The following is a 16,475-nucleotide window of genomic DNA, read 5'->3' as shown; positions in this document are numbered from 1 at the left end:
TGTCCTGCTTGTCTAAATCCTTCTGTTGTACCTCCCTCCCCTGTGTTTTCTATAGACGGTTCAGATCTTGAGGTAGTACCCACATTCTGTTACCTAGGTGATATGATTGGGGACAATGGAGGCTGTTTTGATGCAATTACCTCAAGGGTGAAGTCTGCGTGGAATAAATTTAGACAGTTGTTGCCAATTTTGACTAATAAGAGCATCCCATTGCAATGTCGTGGTCGTGTCTTTACTTCGGCTGTAAGGGGTGTTTTGCTTCATGGAAGCCCGACCTGGGCAGTCACGGTTGATGACTGTAGCAGGCTTGTTCGAAATGACAACGCGATGGTTCGTTGGATCTGTTCAACTCGTCTGGCTGATAGGATTTCGATGACCCAGCTTAGAGAAAGACTTGGTATTCCATGTATTGAAGACTTAGTTTCCCAAGGTAGACTTCGTTGGTTCGGTCATGTGCAGCGTATGCACGACGACTGTTGGCAAAAAAAGATGCTCACTCATGTAGTGCAAGGGAAATATGTTGGCAGACCAAAAAAGAGATGGTCGGACAATATCAATGCGGACATGAAGTCCCTCAATGTCAACATCGACCTGACAAACGATCGCATTGCATGGCGTACGGCCATCAAGAGACGAAGGCGTCCAACCCCAGCTGCTGGGAACAACGGACGTTAAACAGTGCAGTAAGTAAGTAAGTAAATATATTATTTACAGACTTTTAGAAATTTGTTCTTAAAGACATAGCATGTTCTGTTTTCATGCCATTAGAAAATAAATTCCACGAAGACGGAGTACACACATCAAACTTTCAAAACACTCAAACTGAAAACAGTAATTATGGCATCACACATTCTTTCCTGTGCAAGAAAATATTTAAACCCCCGTTTTGATACAAGGTCAAGCCCAACACGTCAGTAAAAGCTGCTGTAAATCAGGGTGTTCAGCTCAATGTCCTAATTTGAACATTTGGCGGGTCTATTCCCAGGAGAATAATTTACTATCAGCCAAATAAGAATTATTTTTGTACCTTCGCTGGTGATTTTTCAGCTTGTGTTTATGTCTAATGTTATGGTTTTTTGAAGTGCTTGTTCTAAGAGATGAGCTAATATAATTATTTTTAGTTTTCAAGAGAAACAAATTTAGTCCTTTAGTACACTTGTTGTTCTGTAAATATTTCTTTTTGGATTAAGAATTTCCATCTTTTATTGCTCTTATGATTATAATATTTATTTATAAGATGCTTTGTTTCTTTTTTATCTTTGTGTAAACTTGCATATGTTTTGCATACTTTCATTCGTTTCATGTTTTTTATCCACATGGTGAATCGGTTTCCCCGATTTCCCCGATAATTGAAAATTGGAACTTTCCTGTGGGCGCAATTGGGTGTACCGCCATCTCAAAATGTTTTTCGTGAAAATTACTGTATTATAACGCTAATATAATCTAGATAGGAAACAAATATTAAATTTGACTCTCTTATGCTCATATTTTTAAATTTCACAACAAAAAGAACTATTTGCAAATCATTTTCTTTAACACGCATTGAATCAATATTGACATATTCAATGGTGTTATAATCAATGCCGTGCATATTTTGTCAACATCCTTTTCATTGCATAAATACCACTAAAATATACAAGATAAGTAATCATAAATTTATTGCCCGCAAGCACGACCGAGATAAGCACACCTTTCTTATTCATTATCTATGAATTGAAGTGGACAAAGATTATCGCACGGACTGACAGTGAATGAAGGTTTTATTTTTACCCTATAATTTTTGCCTGAGACCGTCATATTTGTACAAAAAACACACCAAAGTGTCTGAAGAACAATTCTCATCCATGTTATTTTGATTCCCCTACCCCTTAACTTTACAAAAATGTATAAACCAGCCGAGGCTGGAAGGTCAGCCAATAGAGCTTACTGTAGCTAGATAGCTTTAATAAGTGGGTTAACAGATGTAAGAGATGCACTGAAACAGAGTAGAATAAATATGTTGAATAATGCACAAAAAGTGAAACATTTGATAACTTGATTTAAAATTATGTAAAACAAACCTGAGAGCTCCTCCAACCTCCCCCCCACGAGAAGCTCAAAGTATACTTCTCTTTAGCATTGTCCATATAGTAGGTACGCAAAGATTTTCCAAATATTTGACACCCCCTCCCCCCTTGTACGCAGAGAACAATAGAAATGACTTTGTTTAAACAATAGATGTACGCTTTTGCTGAACCCCCTCTCCCCCCTTCACTGTGTACATACTATATGGATGGCCCCTCCAGTCTGGGTAAATAAATTTTGTAGTTTAGTAACCGTCAAGTTACACAACATGCACACAACCATCTTGAAGACTTTGCTGATCGCAAATGATAATCGAAAGCAAAACTTAAAATTCATACTAGCGAGGAGCCCATTTTCCCCCGTTTTGTTTGAACTCGCTTTTGATTGGTCTATGAATTTGGGCGATTGATTTACCGCCTTGGCGGAATAAACACACAACCATAATAAATAAATTCAACAGGGAAGCGGTGTAGCAATTAATTACAACTGGGAGTCCGCTCTTCTGTGCCAAGCACTGGCAGTGTTTTTTAAACTTTAAAACAATGTTAAATGAAGACCAGATTGATCTGTTTGTAATGGCTGTGCAAGTTGTGACGAGAGTGTGCATGTTGTGTAACTTGACGGCAGCCCGCTTTCCGCAAGTCTGATAAGAGATATCTATAACTGTTATCGCCATTCATTCCATTCCATCATTCAGTCGAAATGTGCGCCAAGGTTAGAAAAGGTTAGAAAAACACAATCTACGTCCGGAACTGTGTGAAAAATAGTTTTGATCAATTTCAACAAGAACTGTATATATTAATATTAATATAAATGATCCAATTCCAAGACCATTTGTCAGATTTTGCAAGTCCAATAATAGGAGATGTGATGTCATCATTTGGTTCCCGTCATCTGATTACGGTCAGCAGGTAGAGCTGGAGAGTCGAAAGCTTTTCCGCTGCTTTGGCTGGATTTCCACCGTCGACCTCTGCACGCTCTGTGTTTGAAAGTTTTCAAATCGAAGTAGAGAGCCGCATTCTAATGGAGTAAAACCGAAAACAACAGTTTATCCACGTTTCTCAATTTTAAAGTAGAAATACGGGAACCAACGTTTTTTTGCGATCGCCTTATCACAAAACACGTCCTTGAAGTCCAAAAAGCACAATTGCATCCAGTCTTATATCAAATTTATACAGTAGCTGACTTTTGTAGACTTTATCAAATCCCAATAACATTATAACACAATCAATTCCCCTAGAGGCAAACAAGAAAAATATGTTTTTATTGCAAAAACTATTAAAAAGCAGCAATAAAAAGTATATATCAGAAAATTCAACATAAACAAAAACTTGAGCAAACGGCTTTTAACCTTCAAAGGATGTAGAAAAAGAATCCCTTAGATGAAAATCATGTGTTTGATTTGCCGAGTTAAAAAAATAAATAACAGAAATTGAAGCTTGCAACAGATTTACACTGGAAATACTTTGGTACAACACTGACTTATCACATCTGGCTATCGCTTGAGCCGCCATCTTGAAACTACATTATGATCTGTAAAAACAACGCACGCTAAAAGTACCCAAAAAGTTAACCCGATCGGAAGAAAGTTTAGAAATCAAAGTGAGATCGGAAAATCGGATTTTTTTTTTGCCGTCTTATGATGGAAGAACCGAATTTTACCTATTTGAATGCTCAGCTTAGGCTGACCAATAACAAGTGCTTTGACTAAAAAAGTCGTATGATTTTATAAATTCCCCCCTACTATCAGTTCTTGTTTGGTATTCATGAGACTACTATGGAATTTAATTGTTGATAAATTTTGCTTTACACGCCTCCTTTCCATATCATAAAGAAAAGTAAAGATATTTTTAGGTTCTTTAGAGTCTAAATCTGAAGGTGTAAGAATATTTGATATTTGTTGTAGATTCTTGGGAGTTGTGTCTATCAATAGGTTTCTTTTATCTAAATTTTCCATCCAATTTTCAAACAAGAAACAAAAATATATACACAAAAATGGCTGAACAGGATCCTGTCCCTATTGCTAACGAAGAGCCAGAAGAAACTCCCGGATACAAAGCACCAGCACAGAAATCACTCAATGAAATCCAAAACTTAGATGCTGATGATGAATCACTTGTCAAATATAAACAAACTCTTTTGGCTGGTGTAGACCCTAATGCAGGTAATGAATGAATTTTCAGGGTTGTAAATACATTTTATGCTAATGTTTTTTCAAAAATTCTCTATGCATATTGAAGCCTCTCTCTATACTCTCTTATAATTATATACTGATTAGGTATATAGATGATATGACAAAGTAAAATGATGATTTTTGGAATGGTCGAATCTTCCAATATAGAAAAACTGTATAATTATGAAAATATTAGTCTTTTTTTAAATTTCGTTTTTTTATTTTGTTTGGTACTTTTAACACTTCCTAAGTTCCTCGAGGTCAGTATTCTGATCATCACCATTTATATATTATTGCATATGATGTAATATGATTGACAGAAAACAGAGTGTCGTGAAAAATGGAAGAAGATAGCAATATTTTTGTGTGTTATTGGGTACATGTCATCAAAAGGAAGGGAGAAACACAAAAATTCTACTTTTGTATTTGTTTTGATTTTTTTTCTTTCTTTTCCTGGACGTCTTGTACGGATAACAGAACATTCTTTATCAAGGAATTTTACCTTACCTTAGCACCTAAGGATGACCCTCGACGTGTTGTTGTGCAAAGTATGAGTTTCATCTCAGGAGATGTCAAAAAGACTTTGGATTTGACCGGTATGTTACTATCTATTAGAATCTTGATTGTATCATATTGATATGCTCAATTATCTTATCGATAATTTCATTCCAACTCATCTTACAAAACAACAGCTTTTTCATGGTTTCTGCCTACTTTTTCAGTCTCCACCTTAACGAAAACTCCCTCCTTAAATCGAACAAAAATTACCAGTACAGGGGTAGAGGTTAGAGTGCCCCTCCGCCTTAAAGAAAAAAACAGTCTCCTTTGATTTTTTTTAATCCCCTTCAGCAAACAATTTTTTACAATAGAGAGAGAGGATGCAGATTGTGAGCACGAAAGCAGGAAAAAAGATAATATTAGATAAAGAAAATTATTATCAATAAGATCAGAGCCAGAACATTTGCAATTCAATCAATAATTTTCAAATTTTCCCCCTTTTTTCTTGTTTTGATAGATTCTTGCAGCCCTTGATAACCCCCCTTATTTTGAAAAAATACAGTATTGTCAAATATTGTTCGTCAATATATTGTGTAGTCTAAGTAACCCTTTAATCAAATGATCAAATGTAACGGGTTAATAATATGGATTATTAACCGAAAACCAGCCTTGTTCGCTTGTATTGGACCCCTTTTGCTCGTTCCAATACGTCGCGAACTTGGTCGATATTTTGCAAGAGAGACAGGCTTCCGAGGTTAATAATCCATTTATAGCCCTGCAAAAATAAAGTAATAAAAGTAATTAACAAGTGTATTCTATTGTTTTACATCGTAAAAATTGACATTTTAATGATGTCAATTTCATAACTGGTCACTATGGGGAAATATTGACCGGCCACGTGACATTAATCATCCAATCAGATCCAATCAGTTTTCTTAAAAATGATTGACAGTTGTATTGCAGGGCTATAAAAGAAATTTACGATTTTGAATTTACCACCGTTGAGCTAAAATTATGTATATTTGCGAATAAAGTTTTTATTTTAGTGTTCCTGTTTCATATCAGGCACATATTTCATATTAGGACAGTGTCTGCCTATTGTTATATTGTGCTGGTATAAGCAAAAAAATGTTTACACTCTACCTGGCAGTGCTTGGGATTAGAACACAGTCTATTGCGGTGCACCAGGCAGGGTGTTAGGAAAATATGGTGATAGACTCTCTACCTTCACTCGTATATCACTCTCTCAATCCGGCTGATAATTGAAGTATCAATTGACGTCAAATGAGCTTAGTAAAGTTCAAATTGCAGATGTAGAACAATAAACTTGGTACACAAAAAAATGTTTTTCTTTTCCTTTTTCTGACCAATCTTGCACTGCATACGTGTCAATCCAATGTGAAATAGCTTGTAAATTAAAATTGATGAGTACAGTAAGCAAACGATATCACTCTTATTTGAAACTAAACCTTCAAAGAAAAGGTTTGGATTTGTAGAGACAATAGACCTTGTCGGAGTTGTGGATTTTTCTAAAAAAACGATGCATTGTGGGATTGTTTCGAGTGTATTACAATAGAATTCCCTCGAGGAATTCCTAAGAGATTTCTATTGTAATACACTTGAAACAATCCCACAATGCATCACTTTTTTAGAAAAATCAAAAACTCTGATAAGGTCTATTGCTTACAAAAATAGAACGTCTTTTTCCATGATGCGGGAAGCTATGTAACTTTAGTCAACTGGAAAATCTCCATAAAGATTCCTCTATTGTGTTTAAAAATTGTTGCTGTCTATGCTTTTTTAATCAATTATAGGTGATATTAGCAAACTAGCAGAATCAAGCATGGTTGTTAAAGAAGGAGTAGAATTCAAAATTGAAATCATTTTCAAGGTACAGCATATAAAATTTTGTAGATGTTTCTATGCCTTATTACTAAAATTCGTAATATATGTTGTAGCTGGTTATAGTAATAATATGGTTATTTGGGTGAATTGATAGCCCCAAGGTTAAAAAGATGAGAGCGATAATTTTTAACATACAGTGGAACCTCCAATTAGCAGACACCATCGGGGGATCGGATTAGGTGTCCGCCTTTTGGAGGGTTTTGATTTTCAGTACTAGGGGGACGCAAACATGAAATTATGGTTTTAGGCATTTCCCTAAAGACATATGAACATGAAAAGACTGGAGAAAGGTTATTTAAAAACACAACAAACTACTTTATTTCAATCGTTCAAGAAAAGTCTAAAAATACTAAAAATAAGAAAGTCAACTTCAGGGTTGGGAAAGAGCTTGCACAGGAAAGCAAGTCAACTGTGTAAAGGAAAAACTTGTATTTGTAAACAAGATTTGGAGAAAAAAAACAAAAATGTCTATGTTTTCCTTGGTGTCCGCTAATTGGAGGGAAAAAAACAGGTTTTTGAGCATTCCGTGCAAAAATGTTTGTCCGCTAAATGAAGGTGTCCGCTAATTGAGTGTCTGCCTTTTGGAGACTTTTTTTTTAAGGATTTGACTAGGAAACGGCCAGGGAAAATATTTTGTCCGCTAATCAGAGGTGTCCGCCTTTTAGAGTGTCCGCTAATTGGAGGTTCTACTGTATATGTATAAATTAGAGATTTTATTTACTTGTGTGTGTAGTGTACATTTTTCATATCTCAGGAGTTTATTTAACCTATATCAAAGAATGGTACCACTAAGGCGAATGCATTTCCCATTTCAACGTCTCTGATTGAAACCTAAATTCTGTAATTTTTAGGTTCAACACGAGATTATCTCTGGACTGAGATATCATCATGCTGTCCAACGTAAGGGAATATCTGTCGACAAACAATCCTTCATGGTGGGAAGTTACGGACCAAAAGCCGAATCCTATCAATATTTAACGCCCAGTGACGAAGCACCTAAGGGGATGTTAGCACGTGGTAAATACAAGGTCAAAAGTAAATTTATTGATGATGATAAAAATGTACATTTATCTTGGGAATGGGGAATGGACATTAAAAAGGATTGGGAATAGACATTGAAATGAAAGAGTATTTTTTAGAACTTTAAAGAAAAAATTGAAAACCAAATTCACCACTATGTAATGTTTTGGAGAAGGTTTTCACATAGACATAGACATTGAAATTGAAATCCTTCAACCACCGTTATTGGTCAAAATGTCATTATTGTTTAAGATTCAAATCACACACGAAAACTTGGTAGCTTATTAATTTATTACAATACATTTTTATAGTATAATTGAAATTTTCATTTCTTAAACCTCATCATTTTGTAGCTTATTTTGCATTGTGGATTTTTTGTATACCACACAGCTTTATTCTGTTTTGTTTTTTATAGATTTTATCATCTCCATTTTAAAATGCTATCTGAATTTTGCTGCGATTTTTTTTCAAACTTTTGTTTTGTTATTAATTTTCATTAATTTCTAAAACTTGTAGAAACCAAACCTTTTTCTCCATTTTAAAATAGAAATTTAAAACACTTTCTTAAATCAATTTGTTGTTTTTATCGTGTTTGATGACAATTTAAAGAGACTCTTCAGTGATAAGAATACTTTATGCGCACAAAATTTGGAAATCTATAAAACCTCGACAGCGTAATAAATATCAAATTTTCGGTATATAACGCCTTTTTAAAGTCGAAGAGCAACCGTCTTTAGCGGATTTGAGGAATATTTTTCACTTTTAGGGCAACTTTTATTCGACAATTCTCATTTTTACCCAACGATTCGCGAAAGTTTATGCTCTATTCTAATATGTTTTGAAAATATTGGAAATCTTCTCGGTACAGAAAAAATGTTTTGTAATAATAAAAATCGCTATGAAATCGAAAATTAAAGGAAATTGATGATTGATTTAAGGAAAGAAAGTACATATTGAAGACGATGAAATGAAAATAAATTTAAGCAATCAATTTTTCATTAGCTCGTTTTAACCTCTCAGTTTGGAAGCAAATTCTCGAGAAAAGAAATTCAATATTGATAGATAAACTTGTTTATAAACATTTTCAAAAATGCTGTCTTAAAGCGTTACTTTTCGTCGATAACGGATTAATAAAAATTATCACTCAACACCTACTGTGCCATGGATTAGAGAGCTTTTAGCAAAAATAAAACCAAATGAAATACTGTAAACACACTGCGTAAAGCTTGTTTTGAAATCTCTATTCTTGCTTTTTCACTATTTTTTTTGTATCATTCGATCGAATTTAGTAGTACCTAATGTCTGGAAAAATAGAACAGGCTTTCTTCAAAAAAAATTTAAATCATTTTATCTTAGTGGGTTGAAGAGAAGAATCAACTTATGGAATTCATTCAGGGCATATGGAATTCATTCAGGGCATTTAAGTAGGTATATAGAAAGTGAAGTAAGAGAATTTTTCTTTGGGTGTCTTCGACTCGAGGGGGGGGTTTCATGGTTGGCGGAGGAGCGGAATCGGCCCTTTTTTCGGACGGAGTGGCGGAATTTGGTGAAAATTAAGACGGAATTACGGAAATTGGGTTCTCTGACGGAGACGGAAAATTAGACAATTTTAGTGCGGAAAAACGGAATTTAGCAAAAAAAATTGCGGAAAAACGGAATTTAGCAAAAAAATTTGCGGAATTTCGGAATTTTCGACAAAAATATTGAATTTCAAAGGAAATGACGGTGACGGAAATTTGGTTCAATTTAAGACGGTTTGACGGAAATTGGGGAAATAATTGACGGAATTGCGGAATCGGGTACCCCCTGAAACCCCCCCCACTCGACTTCGAAGAAACTGAGAAACGGACAACTCCAGGTGTCAGGGAGGGATAAAATGCTCTCGGAAAGGCGGAGAGGGGGGAGGCGGTTTTTCCCAGTTTTTTCTTTACGTGAAAGGGGCGCCGTAATGATTATTTCGTCTATGGCACCTCGTCTAATAATCACTGTGGGTGCCATTTCATGTTTTCGAATTTTCAATGTGGGTCAAGATCATCTCTTCAAAATGGAGGGCATGGAGTCAGAAATTTCTAGATAAATTCTTCTTTTACATAAATTTGCTGTGGATCAAAAATGTGATTTGGCTCAATATGTAAGATATATCAATTACAAATTTTGTTAGTTTTTTTCAGCTTTACTCTTGCTTCTTTTTTCTATACCTGGTGGCTGTATTTTTTTTAAAATCATGACATACTGCCAGTTAGTCACACTAGGAAATCTAGCTTTCAGAAAAAACAACATCAGTCATCTACAGGATGTATTTGCACAACAAGGATGAGAGTTAACTTAATCAAGTAAGTTCGCAAGACAATTAATTAAAACTTGAAAGTTTGAAACAAAATAAAACGTGCATCAGCCAAAATCAACCAACCATCAAAATTTGTCATTCAATTCCCGAGACAGCGCTTCGATTTTTAAGGCCTGGTTTATACGCTAAAGTAAAAATAATTCCGCATATGTAAATGGGTCATTATTTGAGGTCCGGCAAAATTTCCGGGAAACCGCCTATCCGGTGGTGCGCGGATCTAGGTGGGTTCCGCCTCCCCCGTAGATCTTTTTCTTGGTTGGGAAGTTGATCTTCAAATTAGTTTTCAAGGTTGGCTTGGCTCAAATTTTTTCATGTATGGCTCAAATTTTAGGCAATTTCTCAAAGTTTTTGAAAATGTTAATTTCATTAAAAAGCGCCGGGTTATTTTTTCATGAATCCCTTTAGAAGTTTTGCGTCGCATTTTTTTGCTTGAGAGTCAAGTAAACAATATAGCGCTTTCGCAGCATTAATCTTTGATACGCATTTTGGCGGGACGCTAGTGTGACTAACTGACTGCTGGCACTGAACTTTCTTTTTTCCTGTTTGTATCCATCATACTTTTTGATTTTGATGTGGTCTGGGGTCCAAAGAACTCAATGAATCTTCACTTCAGACTTCAAGAGTACTTAAAGTTCTATTATCAGTGAGGCTGGAACTTCGATTTTGAGGATTACGATTTTACCAGCTTTTTAGCAATTTTTGCCTCGCTAACCCAAATCTTGCAAAGTTTTTCAGCGTTCCGAAAAAAAACGCATAGCAGAATTTTTTTCATCTTCACAGGATTGATTCTCAACAACAAAATACATCTTTTGGTCTTTGGGTTTGTTTCTGACGTTTTTTCTTCAAAGAATATCGATCACTTTCCTTTTCCCCTTGAGCGCGCGAGAAAAAAAAACAAAGATGAATAAATTTTATTAATAGTCTTACTAAGTGAGTTTATGTAGAGCAATTTTAGGTTCATGATAAGGCGGCAATCACAAATATCTTCATTTCGCGTCCTCATTGGGTCTAAAAAGTGAGTCTGTCGGTCGGACGACCCTGGACACCGCCGTACATTGTACGGTGTTGTACGGTGGGTGTACGGTGGGTACGGTGGGGTGTACGGTGGATTTCGAGTTAACCTATTTCACCACCGTACCAAAAACATTTTAACTTGATTTCGGTTTCAGAAAGCATGCAAATTTTTAGATATTCAACCGTGGTCGGACTTACTGAAAAACTTCTAAGTCGGAAAAACTTTCTTTGGTACATTAAGTTTGACCACGAAACTTGTTTTTCGCGATCGCATTCCCACCGTACTATTGTACGGTGGGAAATTTAATGTACGGTGGGGAAATGTACGGTGTTTTCAAAGTTAACCTTTAATTCCCACCGGACATTTAAATCAAACCCCACCGTACAACACCGTACAATGTACGGCGGTGTCCAGGGTCGTTCAGTCGGTCGGACGTAAAATTTTTTCGGGTTTTCTTTTTCTCGTCTGACCTCCATCATCTATTCTTGAAGGAAACTGTCATCAGCCAGCCAGCAGCCAAAACAACCGCGTGTTATGGGTGGTTTCAAATTATGACCTTTGAACACTGTGACATCTGACCCAAAATGGCGCATGTAATGATAACGCAAATGCTCTAGAAATCGCTCGCAAAAAATCGGCATTAATAAAATCTTTGAACGAAGGAAACGTCATTGACAGAAAAAGTCCGACAAATTTACCGACTCACTGACTCAAGTCTACTCAATTTTCAAGGGTCGGTCGGGCGACGCGAAACGAAGATATTTGTGATTGCCGCCTAAGTGGCTGTTTTTCTATTTTCGTTATCTTTATTTATATACTAGGAATTGTAAAATGTTATATTTTCTTATTGTTTTACCAAAATAATGGGTTTGAAATGTCATTTGCTTAGCTTTAATTAAAAAAATATTTACATTCCCCAAATTGTACAAAGTCCACAATATGTGCTAGTGATTAAGTGTTTGTAAAGGTTTGGGTGTAACTGTCTAGACTAACCAATGTGAACTTTTTAGTTACTGTAGAAAATCATGTAAAGAAATTAAACAAAGAAATTAATAAAGAAATTTGGAATGAAGCTCAAAAGAAAAACGAATGAGTAGCTTAGAAGAAATCAAACAATCAACTTTTATTGATGAAATTGAATTACGATTCTTGAATAATAATGATATTGCAGACCTGAAAAGGTTATGCAAGGAATGGTTCCCACTCAGGTAAAAATTATTCCTTAAAAATTTCTGAAATAACTATATTTCTTATTTTCTTTCTGCTAAATGCCATCCTGGGTATAAAGAATGAAGTAGATCAATAAAAAAGCTTGGGTATCCAGCCATCTGTATTTCAGTACTAAATGGTCCTATATAAAGTAAGTAAGTCTCCGACCGCAGTCGGAGGTGACCCGAAGGCTCATCTTTCGTCCTATATAATAGGTAAATCTATCTAGACATATCTACATTTCACAGCAATGTAAAAGTTGTAAATGTGCATCTTTACATCATCAGTTTATATTGGGTTGTCATTTATTTGTTGTATTAGAATAACATTTTTATTGTTATTGATAAAGGTACCCTGATGTTTGGTATCAACAAGTGACAAATAACCCACGTTTTTTCTCACTGGCGGCAACTTATAATGGGGAAACTGTTGGTGTGCTCATTGCTGAAATCAGAGACCGAAACCAATGCAACAAGGAGGTTCACTTTGTCACAATATATTTGTCTTAGCAATTCTTTCAAATAGATTTCTATGTTATCTTTTTGTCTTTTAAAAGGACAATAATACGGACTGACAGGTCTGAAAATAATGGTCTTATACTAATTATTCCTTTGTTGAAAAAAAAACAAAAGCTAAATGTCCATTGACTTTTAGTCAATTTATAAACCTATTGGAATTGATCTATTAAGTTTAGCAAACAGTTTGTTTGAAGACTAAAATGATTGCATTTTAATTAACCCTTCTACATTACCATTTGATGCTATAGGTTAGTGATGTGCTTGTCTTTTTGTACCCCTGGTATCCTTCAGATACAACAAGAAAAAGTATAAAATGATCGCATTTTTATTTAAACCTTCTACATTACTATTTCATGCTTTAGGATAGCGATATGCTTAGCTATTGGTACCCCTGGTATCCTTCAGATACAAAAGTAGCGTACATCCTGATTGTTGGTGCTGCAAAAGAATACAGGAGAAAGGGTGTTGGTATGAATACATTCTTATTGCAATTCGCAGCTCCTGAAAAACTAAGGAATTTTTTAAAAAGATACACCCATTGAAGATACTCTTTATTTTGTGCTTTTCGCTTTGTCCTCCCTTTTCTTTGTTTTTCTAACGAAATAATGGACGTATTTGGTTTTGGTTTCATTGTATATGTTGATATTAGTAATATGGTCTTTCTGGTTTAAGGCGGGTACAATGACATCCAACATTATTGTCAAATATTTGGCTGAAGAAAGGCTTGAAAAAAAGTGTGCAAAATTCATACAGTTGTGTCATTTTTGAAAAAAGTCAAATATTTTAATGTAAAATGATAAACGCAATTTCACCCAAAAAACATGAAAGTGACATCAATATCATTAAGATTTTGGATGAAAGCTTTAACCACCTACTCTCAGCTCCCACTAACTTATCGCCTAGATCAGATTACCCAATCTTTAGCTAATTATTCACTGAGTTGGTTGTGGCCAGGATCGAACCCACAACCCTTGGATTGTAAGATGAATGCCCTACCAACTGAGCTACCAGGCCACTTGATTTCATCCCCATTGACTTAAGAAAAAAACCCAAAATTACAAATTTTTGAATTCATCCATCTATGAAAATTTCTATTAAATTCTATTGAAAAATTGCTATATAACGTGTTGATTGAATCCTATTCATCCTCAATATTCTGTTTTAGCATCGCATCTGCTGGAGGCTTTCTTACTGAAGGTTCAATCACCAGAAAACTACAATTGTAAATGTGTTTATCTCCACGTGCTTGCATCTAACCTGGATGCCTTACTCTTTTACGAGAGACAGCATTTTAAGAGACATAAACACTTACCACTATACTATACCATCAATAATGTAAAGATGGATGGATACTGTTACGTGTTGTATGTGAATGATGGTCAGCCACCTTTCTCTTTAGTGTATCCTTTTCACTTCACTTTCTCAAAAAGAGCCCAATTTGGAATTAACGATTGACCTTTTCTTAGGATTGGAATTAGGAAAGCCTCATTACAAAACATCATTTCAAAACATCTTTCATTAAACTTCCCTTACTGTTCCAATTCAAATGTTTTCATTAGTTAAAAGATTCAAAAAAACTTTATTGAGCATTTTCATCTTAAAACTTTGCAAAGTGTGTGAATATACAAAATTATACAAGTTTAATTGTCTGGAATGAAAAATTTACTCTCTACGTTGTGAATAGTATAGCATTTCTTTAATGTTCTTGTTCATCTAGGCTTGTCATTTTTTACCTGCTCTGGTAAGGTGTCCATTTATAATGCATCGGGGTATGTCCTCATCGTTTACACCTCAATACCATATTCCTACAAGCTTTCAGACAAACTTGTACCTAATCTTTTGATACTTGAGAAGTAGAGTGCCTTTTGAATACTCTGTATAAGATGAATGGCGAATTTCAGCAATTATTTTCCTTTACGAAAAATTATTTAAACAGTGAATTTGTGGAAGAAACAGTAGATTATTTAGCTGTACTCTCAGTATGTCGATTCTCAAGGTACATGTTCCGACAACTGTGGTCATTACCAAGAAAATTCATTGTTCATCGTGCAGCAAATACTACCAAAATGGTGTCTACATTATAAAGGGTATTTGAATAATGAAGCTCTTGCAATTCAAATTTTGCTCATGAAAGACAGCAAGGCGGTTCACATTATAGTTATGATTTTTTTACTTGAAAAGTTTTGCCTAACCATTGGTAAAATATGAAAAATAGCACTATGGAAAGTTTTTATAATGATATGGTGTGCGATATTTTGAACAACGAAATATGGTACTGATAAATGAGAACAGAATAATGATTGTTGGTATCCATTTCAAGCGTAAAGTGAAAAAAATAAAATCGCATTATCTTCCCTTCACATATTATACTTAAATCCAATACTTCAATGACAAATCATACACAGCCAGAGGTATTAATATAAAGCAGTCTAACCATTATTATGTCATTAAGATGATTGAAAAATGTGTACACAAATGCTAGCTTAACAAATATAACATAAATGGTTACAGAAAATTCACAACATTGTGTTGTGGAGGATCAAGATTAAAGAATCACTCACTGTTTTGAAAAAAGTGATGTAAAAGTTCGTTGATTAATGATATTCTAAGATTTAGCTGATATATTAAAATGTCCTAGACAAAAATTTTAATTTTTACTCAAGTTAGTTTTATATCAATTAATGGAGATGCTTGAATATACGGTACGATTTCGATATCTGCCTTTAGGAATTGTGCTGTTCTCCTTGCAATTTCCAATATTTTATTTTTAGCCCTTTAAACATTTTCAACTCTACTGAAATTTATCCCTTAATCTCATGGTATTGATTGAAATTGGGCGGATACTCAATTTCCAGAACACATCTAGATCCATTCTTGCTTTACACTTACTACGAAGAAAATTTCTTACCCCCTCCCCTTTTGGAGGTATCATCGTCCAATTTAAGAAGTTTGAGATCGAGCTGTGTATGTAGGGGGGGGGTTTGTAGGGGCTCGAAATACCGTTTTCCCTTCAAAATTTTTGTTGAATCCCAGAATCCCGAAAATTAAAAAAAAAAATAACACTGTCAACTAGGTTTGTAGAGGTTAAAATACCGGCATATTGACAAAAAATAAGGCTAAATACCGTCACCGTCTGATTTTAAAATAGCGTTTTCCCGTCTCTCTTTTCGTCAAACCGTACTAGGGCCAATCCCGTCTCACCATAAAAGTACAAACCCCCCATGAAATTTCTCTAGTAGTTTCTTCTAGACCACCGTTTATATAATAGTATGTATATAATAATATCCTTTGTAAGTTTTTATAAATATTATATTAGAATTAGATATTTGTTTAATTTTTTTACCTTTCTAGAGATCTAAAAAGAATACCATTTTGTTTTTTAACAAACATTTTTATGAAACGTTTGATTTTTAGAAAATTTATTGTTAATTTCAGGGTATCTCTTCCAATTAAATGATGATTATGTATTCTTGATTTATTAAAATGAACCTTGATTCATGTCATACTTGTATCTTCATAAAAGTTCTTTCGTACAAGTTCTGTTAGCTCACTGTCTATACAGTACAATGTAAGAAAACTTATCCTAGAACTTCAAAATACGTAACCAATGCTGAGGACATTTTCAAGAATATAAAGAGGTTAAAATATCCAGGAGTCATCCATCCAACAATTTAGTCTCTGAATAATTGGTTCTATACAATATTTTTTTCCCGGGGGGAGGGCAAA

At 34.7% G+C, this 16,475-nt stretch overlaps 2 protein-coding genes across 2 annotated transcripts; both read left to right on the top strand.

Annotated features, from left to right (window-relative positions):
• Positions 1-4,008: 4,008 nt before the first annotated feature.
• LOC136804655 (rho GDP-dissociation inhibitor 1-like) lies at positions 4,009-8,229 on the top strand. Its single transcript, XM_067061259.1, has 4 exons — positions 4,009-4,228; positions 4,750-4,833; positions 6,550-6,626; positions 7,492-8,229. The coding sequence occupies exons 1-4, from the start codon at positions 4,060-4,062 to the stop codon at positions 7,750-7,752; spliced, it is 591 nt and encodes a 196-aa protein (XP_066917360.1). The 5' UTR covers positions 4,009-4,059; the 3' UTR covers positions 7,753-8,229.
• Positions 8,230-12,030: 3,801 nt separating this feature from the next.
• On the top strand, positions 12,031-15,078 carry LOC136804676 (N-alpha-acetyltransferase 60-like). Its single transcript, XM_067061285.1, has 5 exons — positions 12,031-12,230; positions 12,581-12,710; positions 13,112-13,217; positions 13,915-14,149; positions 14,686-15,078. The coding sequence occupies exons 1-5, from the start codon at positions 12,112-12,114 to the stop codon at positions 14,831-14,833; spliced, it is 738 nt and encodes a 245-aa protein (XP_066917386.1). The 5' UTR covers positions 12,031-12,111; the 3' UTR covers positions 14,834-15,078.
• The last annotated feature ends 1,397 nt before the right edge of the window (positions 15,079-16,475 follow it).

Source organism: Clytia hemisphaerica, unplaced genomic scaffold, assembly GCF_902728285.1.
Source record: "Clytia hemisphaerica strain Z4C2 unplaced genomic scaffold, Clytia hemisphaerica genome assembly, whole genome shotgun sequence".
In the NCBI taxonomy this organism is placed as follows: Eukaryota; Metazoa; Cnidaria; class Hydrozoa; order Leptothecata; family Clytiidae; genus Clytia; species Clytia hemisphaerica.
This window is presented reverse-complemented; position numbering and strand designations above follow the sequence as displayed.

Bases quoted from the DNA above. Each gene is read 5' to 3' on its own strand.
- LOC136804655 (XM_067061259.1), top strand. From the start codon at position 4,060: ATGGCTGAACAGGATCCTGTCCCTATTGCTAACGAAGAGCCAGAAGAA. The intron at 4,834-6,549 runs GTATGTTACTAT...AATCAATTATAG, and splicing joins AAAGACTTTGGATTTGACCG to GTGATATTAGCAAACTAGCA. The intron at 6,627-7,491 runs GTACAGCATATA...TGTAATTTTTAG, and splicing joins AAATTGAAATCATTTTCAAG to GTTCAACACGAGATTATCTC.
- LOC136804676 (XM_067061285.1), top strand. From the start codon at position 12,112: ATGAGTAGCTTAGAAGAAATCAAACAATCAACTTTTATTGATGAAATT. The intron at 13,218-13,914 runs GTATGAATACAT...ATTCTGTTTTAG, and splicing joins ATACAGGAGAAAGGGTGTTG to CATCGCATCTGCTGGAGGCT. The intron at 14,150-14,685 runs GTATCCTTTTCA...TTATTTAAACAG, and splicing joins CAGCCACCTTTCTCTTTAGT to TGAATTTGTGGAAGAAACAG.